Here is a 22,890-nt window from a genome sequence, read left to right on the forward strand (position 1 = left end):
GAGGCCGCAGTGAGCCAAGATCGCATGTCACTCCACCCCCAGCCTGGGCAACAGAGCAAGACTTCATCTAAAAAAAGAGAAAGAGAGAGAGATGGGATCTCCCTATGCTGGCCAGTTAGGTCTTGAACTCCTGGCCTCAAACAATCCTCCTGCCTCAGCCTCCCAAAGTGCTAGGATTAGAGGTATGAACCACCATGCCTGGCCCAGGAAAATATTAGAGTAAGAGAAAGGGAATACATGATGAAGCAAAAAGGAAAGGTTAGTATTAAGATCATAAATGACAGGTTTGGATTTTGAGAAGAGGAGAAACAATTCCTTCTGGGAACAAAGAAGGAAGATGGAGTAAGTACTAATGTTTACACCAAGAAGAAAAGTGCTCATGTATAGAATGACATCTTCAGTGCAGACATCAGGTTGAGGGCGCATATATTCGTGAAAGGGTCAGAAAAGACACTATGGAGATTCAATATAATGATAACAGAAATTTCTTTTTAAATTCCAAGAGATTCATAAAAATTTGGGAAGGCAAACCTTAACCCTAAACCTCCTATTCCTATGTAAGGGAAATAGAAAAAAAATAAAGGCTAAGAGAAGTGGCTCAAATAAATACGTGTGTGTGTGTGTGTGTGTGTGTGTGTGTGTACATATACATTTTTTTTTCTTTTTTTTCTGAGACAGTGTCTCACTCTGTCACTCAGGCTGGAGTGCAGTGGCACAATCATGGCTCACTGCAGCTTCAACCTCCTGGGCTCAAATAATCCTTCTGCCTCAGCCTCCCAAATAGCTGGGACCACAGGTATGGGCCCAGGCTGGTCTCACCTGGGCTCAGGCAATCCTCCTGCCTTGGCCTCCCCAAGCAGTGAAATTACAGGCATGAGCCACCATGCCCAGCCCTAATATTTAAAAAAAAACAAAAACAAAAATAAAATAAGTAAAAGGAAAATAGATATTCAAATGCCCTTCAAGCATTTTGAATTTTTTATCCTAAGTAGGTATTGCTTATTCCAAGAAGTATGTACACCTTTAATTTTTAAAAGAGCTGATTTTAAAGCACTTCAAACCTTAAGTTCCACAGGAATAGAGACCCTACCTGGCAGGAGAGAGACGTAGCAAAGAACATGTTAGATGACAGAGGGCTAAAGTGCTTACACAGCAGCCTCCGCCACAAAAGATACAGCCATAACCTAATCCCCAGAATCTGTAAAGGTGGTCTTATTTGAAAAAGGGATCTTGTAGATATAATTAAGAATCTTGAGAAAAGAGCATCCTGGATTACCTGGGTGGTCCCTAAATTCAATGACAAGTGCTCTTATAAGACAAAGAAGGAGAAGACCCAGATACCCAGAGAAGGCCATGTGAAGATGGACACAGACATGGGAGGGATGGAGCCATAAACCGGGGGAATACCTGGAGCCACCAGGAGCTGGGAGAGGAACAGAATCGCCCCTGGAAGCACAGCCCCGCTGCTACCTTGACTGCAGAGTTATGGCTTCCAGAATTCACAGAATAAATTTCTGTTAGCTGAGCATGGTAGTTCTCACCTATATTCCCAGCTACTTGCAAGGCTAAGGTGGGAGGATCATCTGCGGCCAGGAGTTCAAGACTAGCCTGAGCAACAAAGCAAGACATTCATCTCTAAATAAATACATAAATTTCTGTTGTTTTAAGCCACCCAGTTTATGGTCATTTGTTACAAAAGCCCTCGAAAACGAATACAATGTAAGTTATAAAATTTAAAACTGTCAGGCCCAGCAGGCTGGCTCAGGCCTGTAATCCCAGAACATTGGGAGGCTGCGGCAGAACGGTTGCTTGAGACCAGGAGTTTGTGACCAGCCTGGTCAACGTAGCAAGATCCTGTTTCTCTAAAAGAAAAAATTATAATACCAGATTAAATGGAGACCACAATAAGAATTTCATATAGATAATTCAATGGCTATCTGTGCAAAAGTAAGCAAAGCTGAAATTTCTATTTAGCTAAGTAAAGCATGTAAGTAGGCAAGGTCACTGTGTAACAGTAGAATATACAATAAACAAATACAACCAACTATGTTGACATAAAAATCAAAAAGATATATAATAATTGCAAATGCAGATTAATTAGAATATTAAAAATATTACTAACTTAAGAAATCCAATAAGGAAATAAAAACACAGTAGCAGCATCTGTATTGTAAAGTATTTCAACCATGCAAAGAAGATTACAGGATAACAAACATCCATTCATCTAATATCTAGTCTTAATCTCGACATCAGGCAAAATTTACTTCAGATCATTTTTTAAGGAATAAAATATCTGAGATATAGTTGCACCTATCTACCTCCTACCTGGTCCCTGTCTCCTCCACCTCCGAGGCAACCACTGTTCTAAAGCTGAGTTATCATTCCCACACCTATGTTTATAGACAAATCATACATAGTATGATTTCATGTATTTAACCTTTACATACATAGTAATTAGCTACACATTTATTCTACTATTGTTTTACTCAAACTACTTTCTGAGACTTATGTTGACAGATGCAATTTTCGTTCATTCCTTTTAACAGCTAAAAACTGTATTATTAATCTCCCATTAACAGACAGGTTATTATCTAACTTTTGCTCTAACAATGCTACAATAAACTTTTCTCTTTTTTTTTTTTTTGGAGACAGGGTCTCATTCTGTTGCCCAGGCTGGAATGCAGCTGCACAACCACAGCTCACTGTAGCCTCAAACTCCCAGGCTCACGTGATCCTCCTACCTCAGCCTCCCAAAAGCTGGAGCCACAGGCATGTGCCACACCACACTCGGCTAATTTTTTTTTTGTAGAGACAGGGTCTCCCTGTGTTGCCCAGGCTGGTCTCTCACTCCTGGGCTCTAGTGATCCTCTCACTTCAGCCTCCCAAAGTGCTGGGATTGCAGGCACGAGCCAGTGCCTGGCCATGAACTCTTTTTCTAATTATCTGTTTATTCACATATTGGAGTTTCCACAGGGTGGAGCCCTAGAAAAGGGATTACTGGAGCCCTTTCTTTTCAAACCCTGTTTTCTTTTTTGAAAACTGTTTTAATAATCATATTACAATATAGGAGTATTCCTACAGTTAATAAAAGGTTCTAACTGGAGACAACCTTAAGATCTTCTCTGAGGAAAAAGTTGAGATTTTGTATTAAATTGTTTTACTTTCAAGTGATCCCAGGGTACCTAACTAGTAAAGACAGTTGGAGTAAAAAGCACCACTGTGTACTTCATTAATGAAAAATTACCTGTGCAATATTTTGAGAAGACATAATTGCCTGATTATAGAATATACGGCCAAAGTGGTCTCGATCTGCAAACCCATCTGCTTGTCGAGGTAAGTACGCCCCTCCCGAATCAACTGAGGACAAGGAAAATGAGAAAAATAAGCATCTCTATGAACAAAATGTGCTACACAGAGGAAAACTTGTATCAATGACAATACTGGTTTTTGATCACATTTACAAAAAACTTGGCCTATCTTTCTAAAAACTATTACAGAGTCTCATTCTCTGAACCCCTAATGCAGCCAAAAGGATCCATTGCCCCAAACCCATTCGGCTTTCCTACCTCTGCAAAATTCTCCTTGAAATGTTTATACCATTCTCTCCTTTGAGGGCCAGCTAAAGCCCCAGAAACATCATAAACGGCACAGCACCTGCAAGCAGCTGGGCCTCATTTGCTATTTTCTCTATGTGCAGAGCAGTTCATATTGTGAGGTAATGAGGTAAATCCAATTTCACAGAAAAAAAGCAAAAACAAAAAATACCTCTACATCAGTACCCATTCAAATACCTGCATAAATGAACAATATTTGTTGGAAATTTCCAGACTAACCCAATAACCAGGAAAGGCCTATTTTAAACTGCTTTGCTTTCAGGTTCTTTGATTTAAATGTATTTTAATTTCAAATATAAATTTACTTTCACTGAAAATTAAATTTACCTTAAATTACATCTGCTCAAATTATAAAATACTTGCACATTTAACACAGTACCTGGCATTCAAGAGACTACAAATATTGGTTATTATTTTTCTCATAGTTTGAATCCATAATGGTTAAAAGAGAAACAGAATCTAGAGAAACACACACAATGTGTAGAGAAAAAAACTGGCAGGCATCAACATGTTTGAGTATTATGTACTACTATTATGAAGAGTGCTTATTTGCTTTCCCCCAGAGTTTTCAGCAAAGAACCTGTGTTTCCTTTATAATTATGGGAGAAAGTAACAGGTTTTTTAAATACCCATCCCTAATGTAATACATACAGCCTTCCAAACTGTCTTGCATTTTACCTGCTAATCATAGTTTATTTTACAACTTTGTGACTTGCCCAAGTAGATGCAGGGGAGCCTGTTCTGCATGGCAATTTCTTGTGCCCGTAATTGCTTTTTCACAGTCACTGGGAAGTAGGTACCTCCTTTGACAGTGGCATCGTTGGCAAGAATCATGCACTCTACTCTGAAAGGCAGAAATTTCATTGGAGAGAGAATTTAAAAGATTTCTTCAAAATTAAGTACACTCATTACAAGACACTCCAACACAACCTTCGACTTCTAGTACACATCACTATTCACAACCATTAGCAGACAACAATCTTAGGACATAAATGCACGCTTTAATCACAGTGCACATATTCATTTACGTAATACAAAAAGATTACTTTTAACAAGTTTACAACCCTCATACTTGACTTTTTTTTTTTTGTAGGAAAGGAGGAAGGCAGGAAGGGAGGAAAGGAGGGAGGGAGGGAGGGAGGGAGAGAAGGGAAGGAAGGAAATCAGGCAATGAGAGAGACATTGCCGACTTGGATCTAGAGGTCTACTAGTTGATTTCTTTTTTCTTTTCTTTTTTTTTGAGAGAAGGAAAGAAAAAAAAGGAGTGAAGGAGACGAAGAAAGAGGAAGAAAAAGAGGGAGAGAGAACGGAAATGTTGCTTTATTCTAAAAAAAAAATGGGTATTAATAACGGCCAATCAATATTTCATTTAAACCTATAAGTAGGTGTGATGTGGTATTGACAAGAATGTATATTTTGCGCATTTAAAGTGGAGAGCTCTATAAATATTTATTAAGTTTACTTATTCAGGATCTGAGTTTGAGTCCTTGATATCCTTATTAATTTTCTGTCTCATTGAATCTAAGTCTCATATCTGGGTGTTAGGATCGTTAGCTCTTATTGTTGCATTGATCCTTTTACCACTATATCTTTGTTGCTTTAAAATCTATTTTATCAGATATGAGAATTGCATCTCCTGTTTTTTATTTACTTATTTATTTTTGCTCTCCATTTGGTTGGTAAATCTTTCTCCATCCCTTTGTTTTGAGTCTTTGTGTATTCTTGCACGTGAAATGGGTCTGGATGTAGCATACTGTTGGGTTTTGGCTGTATCTTTTGATTGGGGGATTTAGTCGATTTAAATTTAGGGTTACTGCCATTTGATGTTAACTGGCTGTTTTATCCATTCGTTGATGTAAACTCTTCTTTATGTTGATGCTCTTTACTTTTTGGTATATTTTTATAAAGGCTAATACTGGTTGTTTCTATGTGTAATGCTTCTTTCAGAAGCTCTTGTAAAGCAGGCCTGGTGGTAATAAAATCTCTGAGTACTTGCTTGTTCATAAAAGATTTTATTTTTCCTTCAGTTGTGAAGCTTAGTTTGGCTGCATATGAAATTCTGGGCTGAAAGTTCTGTTCTTTAAGGATGTTGAATATTGGCCCCCACTCTCTTCTGGCTTGTAGAGTTTCTGCTGAGAGATCTGCTGTAAGTCTGATAGGTTTCCCTTTGTGGGTAACCTGACCTTTCTCTCTGGCTGCCCTTAGTATTTTCTCCTTCGTTTCAACCCTGGTGAATCTAACGATTATGTGCCTTGGGGTTGCTCTTCTTGAGGAATATCTTTGTGGTGTTCTCTGTATTACCTGGGGTTGAATGTTGACCTGCTTTGCTAGTTTAGGAAAATTTTCCTGAATAATATCCTGAAGAATATTTTCCAGCTTGGATTCATTCTCTCCGTCGCATTCAGGTACACCTATCAAACGTAAATTTGGTCTTTTCACATAGTCCCACATTTCTTGGAGACTTTGCTCATTCCTTTTTATCCTTTTTTCTCTAATCTTGTCTTCTCATTTTATTTCATTAAGTTGGATTTCGACCTCTGATATCCTTTCTTCTGCTTGAACAATTCGAGTGTTTAAACCTGTGCATACTTCTCGGAGTTCCCGTATTGTATTCTTCAGTTCCATTAATTCACTTATATTCCTCTCTAATTTGTCTAGTCTCATTAGGATTTCATCGAACCTTTTTTCAAAGTTCTTAGTTTCTTTACATTGGGCTAGAACATGTTCTTTTAACTCACAGAAGTTTCTTATTATCCATCTTTGAAGCCTGATTCTGTTAATGGGATGCACTCGTTCTCCATCAAGCCTTGTTGTTGATGAGGAACTGTGATCCTCTTTAGAGGGAGAGGCATTCTGATTTTGAGTGTTCTCAGCCTTTTTACGCTGGTTTCTTCCCATCATTGTAAATTTATCCACCTGTCATCTTTGTAATTACCAACTTTCAAATTAGGTCTCTGAGTGAACATCCAAGTTGTTAATTCCCAGGGCCAAAATATGAGCAACCTGCTACACCGGCCAAAACAGCGGAATTAAGACTGACGGTGCTTTTCTGCCTGGGAATCTCTAGTCTGACTTCCTTCTTGAGTCCGTAATAGGCGACTCTGCCTTCCCGGAGCTCCAAACCTCGGTCAGAAGGGGAACCAGTCCCATTTACTCTGCACCAAGAGCTGCCACGCCGAATTGCTGGCAAAACCTCTGCGCCGGCCACAAGAGTCGCGCTGGCGACCGGTGCAGCTCCTCCAAACCTCAGTCAGAAGGGGAACCAGTCCCGTTTATTCTGCACCAAGAGCTGCCACGCCGAATTGCCGGCAAAACCACTGCGCCGGCCACAAGAGTCGCACTGGCAACCCGTGCGGCTCCTCCACTGGGAATCTTCTGCTCCGTGAGCAACCAAAATTTGTCTGAAAGTGTGGCGTCCTCATGTTCTCTGCGCTTTCACTGGGAACTGCAATCCCGAGATGTTAGCGATCAGCCTTCTTGGATCATTCTCCCGACTGTTTTTTATTTTAAGATGGGGTTTAACTACGTTGGTCAGGCTGGCCTTGAACTCCCAACCTCAGGTGATCTACCCTCCTTGGCCTCCAAAGTGCTTGGATTACAGGCGTGAGCCAGCATGCCCGGACGACTTTTAAAGAGTCATTAGTCCTAGATTAGTAATAAAAAACTAACAATCTAATCCATGTGTCATAATGGTTCTTTGAATGAAAGGGTCCTAACAAGATGATAATAATGAAAAAAAAAAACTTCAAGTCTCAAGGGAAAAGAATTCCCTCATCATAAACCTTCAAAATTTCCTTTTAGGGGGGTAATTTGCAAAAATGGAAACTGATCTGTCAAGAGTACTCAGATTTATTTTTTTTATTTTCCAAAGTTCTCCAATATTACAGCCCCATGGTTTTCTACAAAACTAAAAGTAGTCTAAAATATACTAACATTTATCTTGCCTGAAGTCACTATGAATGCAAACTCTAAAATAATATGCTAAAAACACATGAAAGGTGTAATGAGTCATCAACAATGCCCTTACTCACCAAAACCAGTTTTTGTTTTCTTTTTTTTCTTTTTTCTTCTTTGTTTTTTAAAACCAGTTTATTGGGTATGAGTTGCGAAGAGCAGGATGGCTGACAACCACGGCTGGCTGGGCAAACTTCACATCACTGGCAGCAAACCTTAAGGTCAGAGGTTCCCTTGAAATCTCAGATGACAACAGTGTGCTCTTTACAAAATTCAATCTTCTTTATGTTTGTGATGTTTGTGTTACCTCGCTTAATACTGCCTACAACTCTAAAGAGCGACTCATAAAATCCCTACTGAAAATAAAGTAGAGAACAGCATCTGAGCACCCAGCACAGGGGAGTGTTGGGTTTCTCATGTTAGGAAATGTGGCCAGCAGGGCTCACCACAGGACAAACAGGACTCTCCTTTGAGCGTCAATTTTATTCCCTAGGTCATATAAAACCTTTTTCTGTACTTTAGTGGACATTTTATAGAGTAGAAGGCACACTTTTAATGATTCAACAGTAAACAAACTAGACTTCAATGGAAATGTAGGCTTATCATAGGTTGCTGAGCTATAACCTCACTCTCCAGAGTGCGTGTTGTGTGTGCTCGCACTTCCTACCACTGGGGGTGCTGTGCTAGAAAGTTTAAGCTCTGGGACTGGAAAGAGGTCAGGCGGTGAGGTCTGACAAAGTTAGGCTGAAATTCTGGCTCTGCCACTTGCTGGATATGTGACATGGACAAGAAACATAGCCATATCTGCTTGTCTCTTAAAGGTTACAGACTTGTTACAGAATGAGAAATCAAATTGGCCCACAAAAAGACTAGATTGCATATCTACTGGTTTTGCCTATCCAGTAACTATTATTTAGGTAACAAAAACTAAAGTTTTTTTTTAAATTATACTTTAAGTTCTGGGATACAGGTACCGAACATGCAGCTTTGTACATAGGTATACACGTGCCATGGTGGTTTGCTGCACCCATCAACGCGTCATCTACATTAGGTATTTCTCCTAATGCGACCCTCCCCTAGTCCCCCATCTCCTGACAGGCCCCATTGCCTGTGATGTTTCCCTCCCTGTGTCCATGTGTTGTCATTGTTCAACTCCCACTTATGAGTGAGAACACACGGTGTTTGGTTTTTCTGTTCCTGTGTTAGTTTGCTGAAAATGATGGTTTCCAGCTTCATCCATGTCCGTGCAAAGGACAAGAACTCATCCTTTGTTGTGGCTGCATAGTATTCCCCGGTGTATATGTGCCACATTTTCTTTATCCAGTCTATCCTTGATGGGCATTTGGGTTGGTTCCAAGTCTTTGTATTGTTTCCAAGTCTTTGCTACTGTGAACAGTGCTGCAATAAACATACATGTGCCTGTGTCTTTATAGTAGAATTATTTATAATCCTTTGGGTATATATCTAGTAATGGGATTGCTGGATCAAATGATATTTCTGGTTCTGGATCCTTGAGGAATTGCCACACCATCTTCCACGATGGTTGAACTAATTTACACTCCACCAACAGTGCAAAATGATTTCTATTTCTCCACATCCTCTCCAGCATCTGTTGTTTCCTGACTTCTTAATGATCATCATTCTAACTGGCGTGAGATGTTATCTTGATATAGTTTTGTTTTTTTGGTTTTTTTTGAGACAGAATCTGGCTCCATTGCCAGGCACCAGGCTGGAGTGCAGTGGCGCGATCTCAGCTCACTGCAACCTCCGCCTCCCGGGTTCAAGCAATTCTCCTGCCTCAGCCTCCCGCGTAGGTGGGACTACAGGTGCACGCCACCATGCCCAGCTAATTTTTTGTATTTTTAGTAAAGACAGGGTTTCACCATGTTGGCCAGGATGGTCTCGATCTCTTGACCTCGTGATCTGCCTGCCTCAGCCTCCCAAAGTGCTGGGATTACAGGCGTGAGCCACAGCGCCCAGCCTTGATATGGTTTTGATTTGCATTTCTCTAATGACCAGTGTTGATGAGCAGATTTTCATCTATTGCAACAAAACTAAACTTTCTTTCAGAAACTACCTCTTATCTTTAATCCAGGTGGGTCAAGTAGGACTGACCCCAGTGCCCACTGTAAAGGGAGGCACGGGGACCAGGCCTTTCTACTCAGAGTTCCCACTGAGGCTCAGCAATGGGACAGGCTCTAAGCCTAAGCACTTAGAATCTTGCCTTCCACTGCAGCTGCTAAACTTATAGAACATAAACCAGGAACTGCCTATGACCATCACTGCCTCTGGATTGAGACAGCCTGCGTAGGAACAAAGCTGACACACAGCAAGTCAGGGCCAGGAGCAGAAAACAACCTGGGACCTAATAATACCTAAGATCATTTGAGCTCCCAGATCCAGCCATGCCCAGACTTACCAGATAAGAGAATCAATATATTCTCTTTTTCGCTTAATTTGAGCAAAACTCAGCTCATCTGTCATTTGTCAGAGAAAGAGTGGTGATGATATAAACTGTTCAACAACACTTTTTATGCAAAGGTCACTTTGAACTATAATGAAGGCCAGGGCAGTGGCTCATGTTTGTAATACCAGCACTTTGGGGGAGGCCAAGGCAGAAGGATCACTTGATGCCAGGAGTTCAAGGCTACGGTAAGCTATGATCATGCCACTGTACTTCAGCCTGGGCGACAGAGTAACACCCCAACTCAAAAAAAATTACAGTGATGTGCTAGCCTATATTCAAGATTATTTGAGCCCAGAAGTTTGAGATTAGCCTAAGCAACAAAGCAAGACACCATCTTTAAAACAACAAAAAAGGAAGAAAGAAAGAATTTATAATTAAGTGCTACTTTATACCTATTAAATGACTGAACTTTTTTCAGCCATAATATCCAATACTAGAGCATCTCTAGTGAAAAGATAAAGACTGGTCTCCTTCCTTGCCCTTGTCTCCATGGAAAGAAACTTTTTTTTTTTCTTTTGAAACAGAGGCTTGCTCTGTTGCCCATACTGGAGTGCCCTGGCATGATCTTGGCTCACTGCAACCTCCGCCTCCTGGGTTCAAATTATTCTCCTGCCTCAGCCTCCCCAAGTAGCTAGGATTACAGGCACATGCCACCATGCCAGCTTATTTTTGTATTTTTAGTAGAGATGAGGTTTCACCATGTTGGCCAGCCTGATCTCAAACTCTTGACCTCAGGTTATCCACCTGCCTCGGCCCCCCAAAGTGCTGGGATTACAGGCATGAGCCACGGCACCCAGCCAGTCCTACATAATATAAATAACATATAAATCGAATGCTAATATGCAAAGTGATTGCTGGATGTCTATGCCTCATCAAAGTCTTCTTCCTAACCCACATTACGAAACACAGGTAGAACACTCACCCTGATACTCTTCCAATGCCTGTAATAATGCCACCCGCTGGTACCTCCTCATTGTCATATAACTGGTAACCTGCAAACTGGGATAATTCCAGAAATGGAGACCTGAAGGGAAGAAAGGATGTCGTTTGAATTAATGTCATTAAAAAATACACATTCAAACAGTTATACATGGAAAAGATTTTTCCTTAATGAGACAATGTTTCAAATATGAATGTTGTATATAAAATCTATTTTAAAAATCTAAGATGGGTGTGGTGGCTTAAGTTTGTAATCCCAACTATTCAGGAGGCCGAGGCAACAGGATTGTTTGAGCCCAGGAGTTGGAGGCCAGCCTGGACAACATAGCAAGACCCTGTCTCTCTCTCTCTCTCTTTTTTTTTTTTTTTTTTTTTTTTTGAGGTGGAGTCTCGCTCTGTCATCCAGACTGGAGTGCAGTGGTGTGATCTCAGCTCACTGCAACCTCCACCTCCTGGATTCAAGCAATTCTCCTGCCTCAGCCTCCCGAGTAGCTGGAGTTACAGGCACGCACCACCATGATGGGCTAATTTTTTGGTATTTTTAGTAGAGACAGTATTTCACCATGTTGGCCAGACTGGTCTGAAACTCCTGAATGCAGGTGATCCACCCACCTTGGCCTCCCAAAGTGCTGGGATTATAGGCATGGGCCATCATGCCCAGCTGAGACCCCGTCGTTTAAAACTTTTGGTGCTAGGTGGGGTGGCTCATGCCTGTAATCCTAGCACTTTGTGGTGCTCATGTGTGTGGATTGCTTGAGCCCAGGAGTTCGAGACCAGCCTGAGCAACATAGCGAAACCCTGTCTCTACAAAACAAAATTTTTTTAAACATAGCTGGGCATGGTGGCACACACCTGTGGTCCCAGCTACTTGGGAGGCTGAGGTGGATGAATCACTTGAGCCCAGGAAATCAAGGATATAGTGAGCTGTGACTGTGCTACTACACACCAGCCTGGACAATGGAATGAGATGCTGTTTCAAAAAGACAAATAAATGGCCGGGTGCAGTGGCTCACACCTGTAATCCCAAAACTTTGGAAAGCCAAGACAGGAGGATCATCTGAGGTCAGGAGTTTGAGACCAGCCTGGATGACGTGGTGAAACCCTGTCTCTACTAAAAATAAAAAAAAACTAGCCAGGCATGGTGGCACATGCCCATAAATCCCAGCTACTCAGGAGGCTGGGGTAGGAGAATCACCTGAATTCAGGAGGCAGAGGTTGCAGTGAGCTGAGATTGCGCCACTGCACTCCAGCCTGGGCAACACAGCAAGGCTCCATCTCAATAAATAAATAAATAAATAAATAAATCCTTTCCATGTGCTAGGCTCTCTTCTAAGGGCTTTAGAAGCATTCACTCATGACTGGACGCAGTGGCTCACGCCTGTAATCCCATCACTTTGGGAGGCCAAGGCGGGTGGATCATTAGGTCAAGAGATTGCAACCATCCTGTCCAACATGGTAAAACTCTGTCTCTACTAAAAATACAAAAATTAGCTGGGTGTGGTGGCACACACCTGTAGTCCCAGCTACTTGGGAAGCTGAGGTAGAAGAATCGCCTGAACCTGGGAGGCGGGGGTTGCAGTGAGCCAAGATTGCACCACTGCACTCCAGCCTGGGCAATAGAGCAAGACTCCATCTCAAAATACAAAAAAATTTAAAAAAAAGAAACACTCACACATGTCCTCCTTAGAACCACCTTCTGAGATGGATCCTATTATGATCCTCATTTACTGATGAGGAAACTGAAACACACAGAGATCAAGTCACTTGTCTAAGGTTGTATAGTAAGTAGTAGAGCTGGGAGCTTCATAAGCAATCTGCCCCCAGGGACCAGTCTCTTAACCATTAGTTTGCCTCTCACTTACTTACACGGTCAAGACACATTATGAGGGAAAAAAGAGGGTTGGCTACAAAACAGCATATTAGTATGATTTCATTTTTGTTTTTAAAAAAACAGGTGTCTGGTATATATATGCATATAAACGGCCTAGAAGGATAATATACTAGGTGTTAACTAGTATACTAGGATAATATACTAGCTTGTCTCCAGGTTGGATGTGGGTGCATGTGTCACGAGAAAAAAGACTTTGGGAGTTTTCACTTACCCCCTCTCCCCCTTGCATCCCATATCCAATCCTTCAGGAAATCCTTTTGGGTGGGCTCTGTCTTTACAATACATCCAGAAACCCGCACTCCTACTGCCACCACTACCACCACCCTAGGCCGAGTCCCCAACACGTCTGCCTCAAATCCCCGCAATCACCCTCTTAACTGGTCACAGGCCTTCCACTCCTGCTGCCTGTCTACTCACAACACATCAGCTGGAATAACTCTTTTAAACTATGTCAGATCATAATCATCCCCTGTTCCAAACCCTACAATAGCGCCCCATTTCTCCATGGTGAAAACCAAAACCTTTACAATAACCCACAAGGCCCTATGGGATCGGACCCATCTCCTACTCTTCTCCCCTCACTCCCTCCAGCACAACCACCCAGCCTCCTGGCTACCCCTTGAGCATACCAGGATATGTGGCACACTCCCACCTCAGGGCCTTGGCACTGGCCATTCCCTCTGCCTGAAACACTCTTTCCCCAGATAACTGCAAGGCTCTCTCTCTTTACTCTTTTAAATCTTTGCTCAATCATCACCTTCTCAATGAGGCCTACCTCGGCACCACCCCTTAAAACTGCAACTTGCAGCCGGGCACAGTGGCTCATACCCTTAATCCCAGCACTTTGGGAGGTCAAGGTGGGTGAATCACGAGTCAGGAGTTCAAGACAAGTCTGGACAAGATGGTGAAACCCCGTCTCTACTAAAAATACAAAAATGAGCCAAGTGTGGTGGCAGGTGCCTGTAATTCCAGCTGCTTGGGAGGTTGAGGCAGAGAATTGCTTGAACCCAGGAGGCGGAGGTCAATGAGCTGAGATCTCAGCACTGCACTCCAGCCTGGATGACAGAGTAAGACTCTGTGTCAAAAAAAAGAAAAGAAAAAACTGCAACTTGCCCCACATCTTCCTCTCCTTTACCCTTGGCTACCTTTTCTTTTTCTGGTGCCATTTATCACTTACTGACACACTACATAATTTACAATGTTTACTGTTGTTTTCTGTCTCCCCTTGGTATGATGTAAACTCTGGCACAGCAAAGATCTGTGTCTGTTTTTGTCACTCATATATCACTAGTACCTTAAACAGTGCTTAACACATAGTAGGCTCTCAATAAACACATGTTGCTGAATCTTACAGTGAGAACTAGAATTCAAAATAACTGATTTATAAGACTGTCTAATGAAGTACCATGGAGTAGAGAACACTCTGAGTTAGCACTTGGCCGTGTACGCACCCTGGGTCGATGAGATTGTCTATTCTTTCTCTAGGCAATAGTTTTCCTCTTGATTTGTGAAGTGCTTGGGCTTTCTCACCACCTCCTGTGATAAAAACATCATTAGATTAGATAAGATTAGATTGACATGATAAAAAGGTCTCAATGCCAGTAAAACATAATACTTAATCCAAACTATAGTACTTTTTTTAAAAGTTCAACATGTCCTCTGAGAAAAGGCACTCAGTTTACAAGTTGCCAATTTTCTCAAGTAAATTTAAAAACTGGTATTTAAAAAAAAAAAATCAAGTCAGGCACAGTGGCTCACGCTTGTAATCCCAGCACTTTGGGAGGCTGAGGTGGGTGGATCACAAGGTCAGGAGTTCCAGATCAGCCTGGCCAACATAGTAAAACCCTGTCTCTACTAAAAATACAAAAAATTAGCCAGGCATGATGACGGGCATCTGTAATACCAGCTACTCGGGAGGCTGAGGCAGGAGAATCGCTTGAACCGGGAGGCAGAGGTTGCAGTGAGCCCAGATCGTGTCATTGCACTCCAGCCCAGGTGACAGTGTGAGATTCTGTCTCAAAAAAAAAAATCAATCTATCCATCCCTGATCCTAGAGTATATCCTAGAGTCTATGTTCTGAATTCACTAGTAATTACTTAAATTACAGAGTATTTTCTCTGCAGCTCCCATATTGCAAATATCGCCTCATCACCACCATATTTATTAAATACATGCTACAATAGATCTGGAAAATTCCCATTTTCATTTGTCCCAGATAAAAATATTATTTCAGAAATTCCATGATAAGCACAGTAAATTTGCCTAAAGATGACATTAGTGACCCATAACTTTTCCAGCTTGCAACTGGGAGAGTTGAACACTTTAGTGATTTACAATCCCCTTACTTGACTCGGAGATTGTCTTCCACGCTTCCCAACATTGCTCACATCATGACAGACAAAGAAAATTATAACTGAAGAACCCACTGGGGTATTCTTGGGAACATCTATAGTCCATTTTCAACAACCAATGTAACGGAGCAAGAACAGAAGTATCAAATTGTACCGTTAATAATTAAAACATTAGTTTATTTTTACTGGTGCCCAAGAATTTCATCTTAATATAGTTTTTGTCTAATGAAATGTTCAGTTCTTTCAGAAAGCTATTTCTTTATTTGGGCAAGAAAATAATTTCAAACAATCTTCCAAGTGTAACTTTTTTTTTTTTTTTTTGAGACAGAGTTTCACTCTTGTTACCCAGGCTGGAGGGCAATGGCATGATCTTGGCTCACCACAACCTCCGCCTCCTGGGTTCAGGCAATTCTCCTGCCTCAGCCTCCTGAGTAGCTGGGATTACGCGCCACCACGTCCAGCTAATTTTTTGTATTTTTAGTAGAGACGGGGTTTCACCATGTTGACCAGGATGGTCTCGATCTCTTGACCTCGTGGTCCGCCCACCTCGGCCTCCCAAAGTGCTGGGATTACAGGCTTGAGCCACCGCACCCGGCCCCAAATGTGACCTTTTTTTTTTTGAGACAAGATCTCACTGTCACCCAGGCTGGAGTGCAGTGGTGCCATCGTGGCTCACTATAGCCTTGAACTCCTAAACTCAAGTGATCCTCTCACTTCAGGCTTCCCAGCAACTAATACTACAGGCATGTGCCACCATTCCAGCTAAATTTTTGTGATGAGGTCTCACTGTGTTGCCCAGGCTGGTATCAAACACCTGGCTTCATGCAATTCTCCTGCCTTGACCTTCCAAAGTGCTGGGATTACAGGCATAAACCACTGTACCCAGCCTTGTTTTGTTTTTGTTTTGACACAGAGTCTTGCTTGGTCTCGAGGCTGGAGGGCAGTGGCGTGGTCACGGCTCACTGTTAACCTCAAACTCCTGGACTCAAGCTGTCTTTCCGCCTCAGCCTCCCAAAGTGTTGGGTTACAAGTATGGGCTACCACACCCAGCCATGACCTTATTTTTCAAACCAGGACTCTGCTATACCCAAAAGGAATTTTTTTTCCCTGAAGGGTACATAGCATATTTTTAAGATTAAATCTGCCTTTAGGTTGCCAAGAAAATTGTATCATGTCTAATATTCTTTTAAAATGAAAATACTTCTAGGAGGGAAAGAGAGACCTCTTTATAAGATAGTGTGAGTCAAATCATATTGTTTTTCTCTTTTCTCCAACTACTGGCTGAGTCCCTGCTGAGGTGTATTGAGAGAAGGGAGAGGGAGGGACAAAGGGGTTACAGAGGGCAGAGGAAGCTTTGAGAATGATACATTCATTACTTTGATTGCCAAGATGGTTTCACAGGTGTATACACATGTCAAAACTCATCAGACTGCATACTTTAAATAATAGTTTATTGTATAACCTGTTTAAAAATATATATTAAGGCCAGACATGGTGACTCACACCTGTAATCCCAGCATTTAGAAGGCTGAGGTGGGTGGATCATGAGGTCAGGAGTTCAAGACCAGCCTGGCCAACATGGTGAAACCCCATCTCTACTAAAAACACAAAAATTACCCAGGCATGGTAGGGTGCACCTGTAGTCCCAGCTAATCAGAAGGATGAGGCAGAAGAATTGCTTGAACCCAGGAGGCGGAGACTGCAGTAAGCTGAGATGGCAACACTGAAATCCAACCTGGGTGACAGAGTGAGACCCGTCGCAAAAAAACAAAACAAAACAAAAAAACATACATATATATGGTGGGAGGAAGGTAAGGATTCAAAAACTACCCATTGGATGTTATGCTGATTACCTGGGAGACAAAATTATTTGTACACCAAACTCCCACACATGCAATCTACTCACGTAGCAAATCTGCACATGTACCCCCGAACCAAAAATAAAAGTTGGAAAGAAAAACAAAATACATCTTAAAAGAAAAATGACCTAAGGCACTGCAAGGAAATCCAGGCTGGGGTGAAAGTCTTTGGAGAATCAGCATAAGTGCCCACTAAGGGGCTAGCAGGAGAAGGGGAGAAGAGGAAGGTGGGAGTGACAGAGAGGTATGGCAAGACACACTGAAAAAAAGGCCAGTGCGGTGGCTCACTCCTGTAATCCCAGCACTTTGGGGGGTTGAGGTGGGTGGATCACTCGAGGCCAGGAGTTTGAGACCAGTCTGGACAACATGGTAAAACCCCATCTCTACTAAAAATATGAAAAATTAGCCAGGCCTGGTGGAGCATGTCTGTAGTCCCAGATACTCCAGAGGGTGAGGCAGGACAATCACTTGAACCCATGAAGCTGAGGTTGTAGTGAGCCAAGATGATACCACTACACTCCAGCCTGAGCAATAGAACAAGACTCCATCTCAGAAAAAAAAAAAAAAAAAAAAAAGGACTTAGACAACGTCATTCTTTAGCAATTCTGCCTAGAGTGGGGCCTTACAATTTGGAGCAGCTGGTGAATTCTGATTTTATTAGGAAGAACCAGAAAGAGCCGGGAGCGGTGTCTCACACCTGTAATCCTAGCACTTTGGGAGGCCAAGGTGGGTGGATCACCTGAGGTCAGGAGTTCAAGACCAGCCTGGCCATTATGGTGAAACCCCATCTTTAAAAAAAAAAAAAGAAAGACCAGAAAGAGAGTTATCCTTGATGCAGGCTCACAGAGCACAGAATTAAGTTCCCTTGACATTTAATTCTTGCCAAAACTGTGAAGGCCAAGTTTGTCCTTTCCCCCTTCTCCCTACCTCCTTTCCCAGGGCGTCTGACTCAGTCCTCTCCCTTCCCGTGGCCACCAGCCTTCACCACGGTTCCTCAGCACCCACCATCCCCAAAAGGCACCCAATGCCACAAGAAAACTCACTCCTTCACGGAGTCAAATCCACCATCTTTTTTCTTTTTTAGAGATGAAGTCTTGCTCTGTCGCCTAGGCTGCAGCGTAATGGCGTGATCCCAGCTCACTGCAACCTCCGCCTTCCAGGTTCAAACGATTCTCCTGCCTCAGCCTCCCAAGTAGCTGGGATTACAGACATGAGCCACTACGCCCAGCCCCAAAACCCATCATCTTAATGTCTAAGTGGGACGGTGAGTTCACCAAATCAAACTCTCAACATGGGCATGACAACTGAGTTATCACCCCTAACAATGCGTTTTCATTTCAGCAAGTTATATTCTTTTTCTGGAGACAACACCTTAATCTAAAATGGCTTCAAAAGTATGAATTCCACAGCTGGATACAGGGGCACATGTATAGTCTCAGTTACTTGGGAGGCTGAGGCAAGAAGATCACTTGAGCTCACGACTTCCAGTCCAGCCTGAGCAACAGGGTGAGGAGACCCTGTCTCTAAATAAATAAGTAAATAAGCAATTCTAGACCATACATTCCAAATCCAGTCTTCACTATTTTCATACTCCTGAGATCTAGTATTTAAACTACTCCACTCTCAATATACAATTTTAGATTAAAAGTATTATATATTAAGTATTACATGTTTGTTGATAAAAGAGTTATCTGAAACAGTCTATCAAATATGAAGAATGCTTTCCATCTGAGATTCAGCACTAAGGAAAAACATATTAAGCACCTATTAAGAAATCACCGGCTAGGTGTGGTGGCTCACACCTGTAATCCCAGCACTTTGGGAGACCAACACAGGAGGATCACTTGAGCCAGGGGTTCAAAAAAATTTTCTCTTAAAAAAATTTTCTCTTAAAAAAATATTAATAAAAATAAAAATAAATTATTTATTCATAAAATTTATGAATTTGAATCTTTACTTTCCCCCCCAAAAGTGATAGTGCGCTATGAGGAGAAAAACTGGCCAAGTAATAGAAAAAATAAAATTAAATGCCTGCATACCAACAAATGCATAGTCTTAAGAGTCAAAAGCTTGGCCAGGAATAGTGGCTCATGCTTATAATTGCAGCACTTTGGGAGGCCAAGATGGATGGATCACTTCTCATCAGGAGTTCAAGACCAGTGTGGCCAACATGGTGAAACCCTGTCTCTTCTAGAAAAATACAAAAATTAGCCAGGTATGGTGGCGGGCATCTGTAATTCCAGCTACTTGGGAGGCTGAGGCAGGAGAATCGCTTGAACACAGGAGGTGGAGGTTGCACTGAGCCAAGATCATGCCACTGCACTCCAGCCTGGGTGACAGAGCATGACTCCATCTCAAAAAACAAAAAGAGTCAAAAGCTTAATTCCACTAGTTTTTCCTAAAACCAATAACTATAAAGGACATCTTAAGTAAAGGGATAAACTGAAGAATAAATGCTGTGTTTACCTAGTTTTATAGACTGCATTCGTTCATGGAGCTGATTTACTAGTGCTTTCATCTGCTCGTAGTTCTCCTAAAACAGAAATAGAGGAGTGGGGGACAGAAATATTAGAAAGCAAGTCCTTCTAACCAAAATAAAGGTCAAAAAGAAAAACAGTGTTCTGTGCCAACTCTGTGTGACCGCCACACTGGGCCTCCCCTATCCATAGCAGCCACACTGGGCCACTAAAATCTGTGGAAAAACTCACCCCTGCCTGTCTTGTTCAAGCTCTTCTTCACCACCCCACTTGTCCATCTCTCCAAATCTTACCCTTCTGCAAGCCTAATTCATGTTTCATCTCATCTTCAACTCCACTTCTGGCCACTCCTACTCAATTTAACATCTTTCTTCCTTAAACACCTTCTGAACTTAAATTGATCTCTATTTGTTTTCCTGTTTTAAGCTTTTTGAAGATTAAAATACCACCTTATTTTCCTGTCCCCTCAGGAAAATCTGAGATTCCAACCAAGGCTTGCTTACTGACAAATTACACATAAAAACAAATCCCAGAAGGAAAAAAAAAGAGCCTTTTTTTTTTTTTGTATTTTGTATTTTTATTTTTGGGGACAGAGTCTGGCTCTGTTGCCCAGGCTAGCTAGAGTGTAATGGCGCAATCTCGGCTCACTGCAATCTCCGCCTCCCAGGTTCAAGCAATTTTCCTATCTCAGCCTACTGAGTAGCAGGGACTACAGGTGCCCACCACCATGCCCAGCTAATTTTTGTATTTTTAATACAGACAGGGTTTCTCCATGTTGGCCAGATTGGTCTCGAACTCCTGAGCTCAAGTGATTCACCCACGTCTGCCTCCCAAAGTGCTGGAATTACAGGTATGAGCCACTGCACCTGGCCAACGATCCTATTTTATGTTTTAAAAAGCACAGGCTGAGTGTGCTGGCTCACACCTGCAATCCCAGAGCTTTGGGAGGTGGAGGCAGAGGCACTGTTCAAGCCCAGGAGTTTGAGACCAGCCTGAGCAACATAGGAAGACTTTCACCTCTACAAAAAGAATACAAAATAAAAATAATAAAAATTTTAAAATTATCCTGGCATGGTGGTGTGTCCCAGCGACCCAGCAGACTGAGGTGGAAGAATCTCTTGGGCCCAGGAGTTGGAGGCTGCAGTGAACTAGGACAATGACACTGTACTCCAGCCTGCACGACAGAGCAGGACTATTTCAAATAAATAAATAAATAATAAAAACAAAACTCTATGCTAGGCTATATTCAGAAATTTTCTAAGTAATATACTAGGAAATATTGACAGTGAAAATTAGAAAAAGGTAGAGGGACTAACTTTTCACCCTTCTGTATTTCTAAATTTTGTTTGGTCAGCATATTACTTTTGAACAACACTTAAATAGCTAATTACCTTTGAAATTCAGCATCTGGCCCGCTAACACATTTTGCTTCCCAGGTGATTAGCATCTCTAGTTTTTTAGTTCCTTTTACTGGATAGAACCCTAAGCAACTTCCTAACTGTTCAATCTTAGATGAATATTCAGTCTATAGTATGGCTCCGTTATTTCCTATTCTCTACAGCTCCAAGAGCTATGGAGGTCATGATTTCCTCTACATTCTCTTGCTCTGCAAAATCCAGAAAACAAAAAACAAGGAAGCAGCACAGTGTTCAGGAAAGAACCAGTTGGACACCTAACACAAATATACACAGAACATGTCACCCTACAACAGCAGAAAAAAAGGATGTAACTTTTCTTAAGTGCACAAAGAACATTCTCCAAGACAGACTACATGTCAGGCCACAAAACAAATCTTAATAAATGTTAAAATATTAAAATCATACAAATTATCCTTTCCTTTTCTTTTTTTTAAAGAAGGAGTCTGGCGTCTGGCTCTGTAGCTCAGGCTAGAGTGCAGTGGTACGATCTCAGTTCACTGCAACCTCCGCCTCCCAGGTTCAAGCATCTCTCCTGCCTCACCCTCCCAAGTAGCTGGGATTACAGGGGTCTGCCACCATGCCCAGCTAATTTTTGTATTTTTGGAAACAAGGTTTCACCATGTTGGCCGTGCTGGTCTTGAACTCCTGACTTCAGGTGATCCACCCACCTCAGCCTCCCAAAGTGCTGGTATTATAGGTGTGAGCCACCTTGCCCAACCCAAAGTATCCTTTCAATCACAACGTAATGAAACTAGAAATCAATGGCAGAAGGATGACTGGAAAATTCACAAACATATGGAAATTAAACAACGTGCTCTTAAACAACCAGCGAGTCAAGAAGAAAAGCACTGACCCACTCAGGCTGACGTTTGCCTCCACAGACTAGGCAATATCTGTGCCAGGCTCAGCCCACCAGATTTAAGAGCCAGTACTGGCTACAGTTCACCTCCAAGGCAATCCTTCGTCAACCAACCCAGATTCCTGAGGATGAGGCTCACTAACCAAGAAACAGGGTAATTTAATGGAACAAGGACAGACTTGGAAGCCAGACAGACCTGAGTTCGACTTTTAGTTTCCTTACTTACTGATCTCTCAGGGCCCCAGGTTTGTGTGTTACTGTTTTTCAGTCACCTACAAAACAACAGTTTCTACAACCTAGTAATTTTCTTGTGAAGTTGAGCAACTAGAGAGGGTAGTGCCTGATAGTCATAATGAACTGGAGCTGAGCCATTGACAAGTTCCCACCCTATCTTTTCAACCATAGAACCCACCTAGGTAGAGTTGGGTGAGTGAGAAGCGTTATAAACCAACAGTTAAGACCCTGGACTCAATAGTTATGAGCCAGACCACCTGACTTCAAATTCAGGCTCTGTGTTATCTCAGACAAATTATCTCAGACTGGACCCTATATATCAGTCTTCCCATCTATAAAACAGAAATAACACTTGTACCTACCACAGAGGATCATTATGATAAGTACATGCGTAAAACCATATAAAGCCTTTAGAAAAATGGTGGGCACACTATAACATTTCCGCCACTAGTATTACTTATTATAGTGCTGTTATTTGTAACCAGGAAACACAGCTAAGTTGGATTATTCACCCCATTCTCCCCCACCAACATGGCCTTGCTTTGTCTAATATTAGCACACATGAATTTCATCATATCCCAGCAAGAACTTTTACTTTGTTTTTATTTTTATTTATTTATTTCTTTCGAGACAGAGTTTCGCTCTTACCCAGGCTGGAGTGCAATGGCGCGATCTTGGCTGACTGCAACCTCCGCCTCCTGGGTTCAAGCAATTCTCCTGCCTCAGCCTCCCGAGTAGCTGGGACTACAGGCGTGTGCCACCACGCCCAGCTAATTTTTGTATTTTTAGTAGAGAAGGGGTTTCACCATGTTGACCAGGATGGTCTC

The 22,890-nt window shown here is 42.0% G+C and overlaps 1 protein-coding gene across 1 annotated transcript in view; it reads right to left on the reverse strand.

Annotated features, from left to right (window-relative positions):
• The window catches only part of MCCC2 (methylcrotonyl-CoA carboxylase subunit 2), a 72,811-nt gene that overhangs the window by 47,007 nt on the left and 2,914 nt on the right, over positions 1 to 22,890 (reverse strand). The window contains exons 2-6 of the mRNA XM_008991957.4: positions 19,542 to 19,608; positions 14,317 to 14,401; positions 10,958 to 11,059; positions 4,331 to 4,458; positions 3,245 to 3,357 (exon numbers count right to left, since the gene is read on the reverse strand). Coding sequence (XP_008990205.2) covers positions 3,245 to 3,357; positions 4,331 to 4,458; positions 10,958 to 11,059; positions 14,317 to 14,401; positions 19,542 to 19,608 — 495 coding nt within the window. The remainder of the gene's footprint in view (positions 1 to 3,244; positions 3,358 to 4,330; positions 4,459 to 10,957; positions 11,060 to 14,316; positions 14,402 to 19,541; positions 19,609 to 22,890) is intronic.

This window comes from Callithrix jacchus, chromosome 2, assembly GCF_049354715.1.
Source record: "Callithrix jacchus isolate 240 chromosome 2, calJac240_pri, whole genome shotgun sequence".
NCBI lineage: Eukaryota > Metazoa > Chordata > Mammalia > Primates > Cebidae > Callithrix > Callithrix jacchus.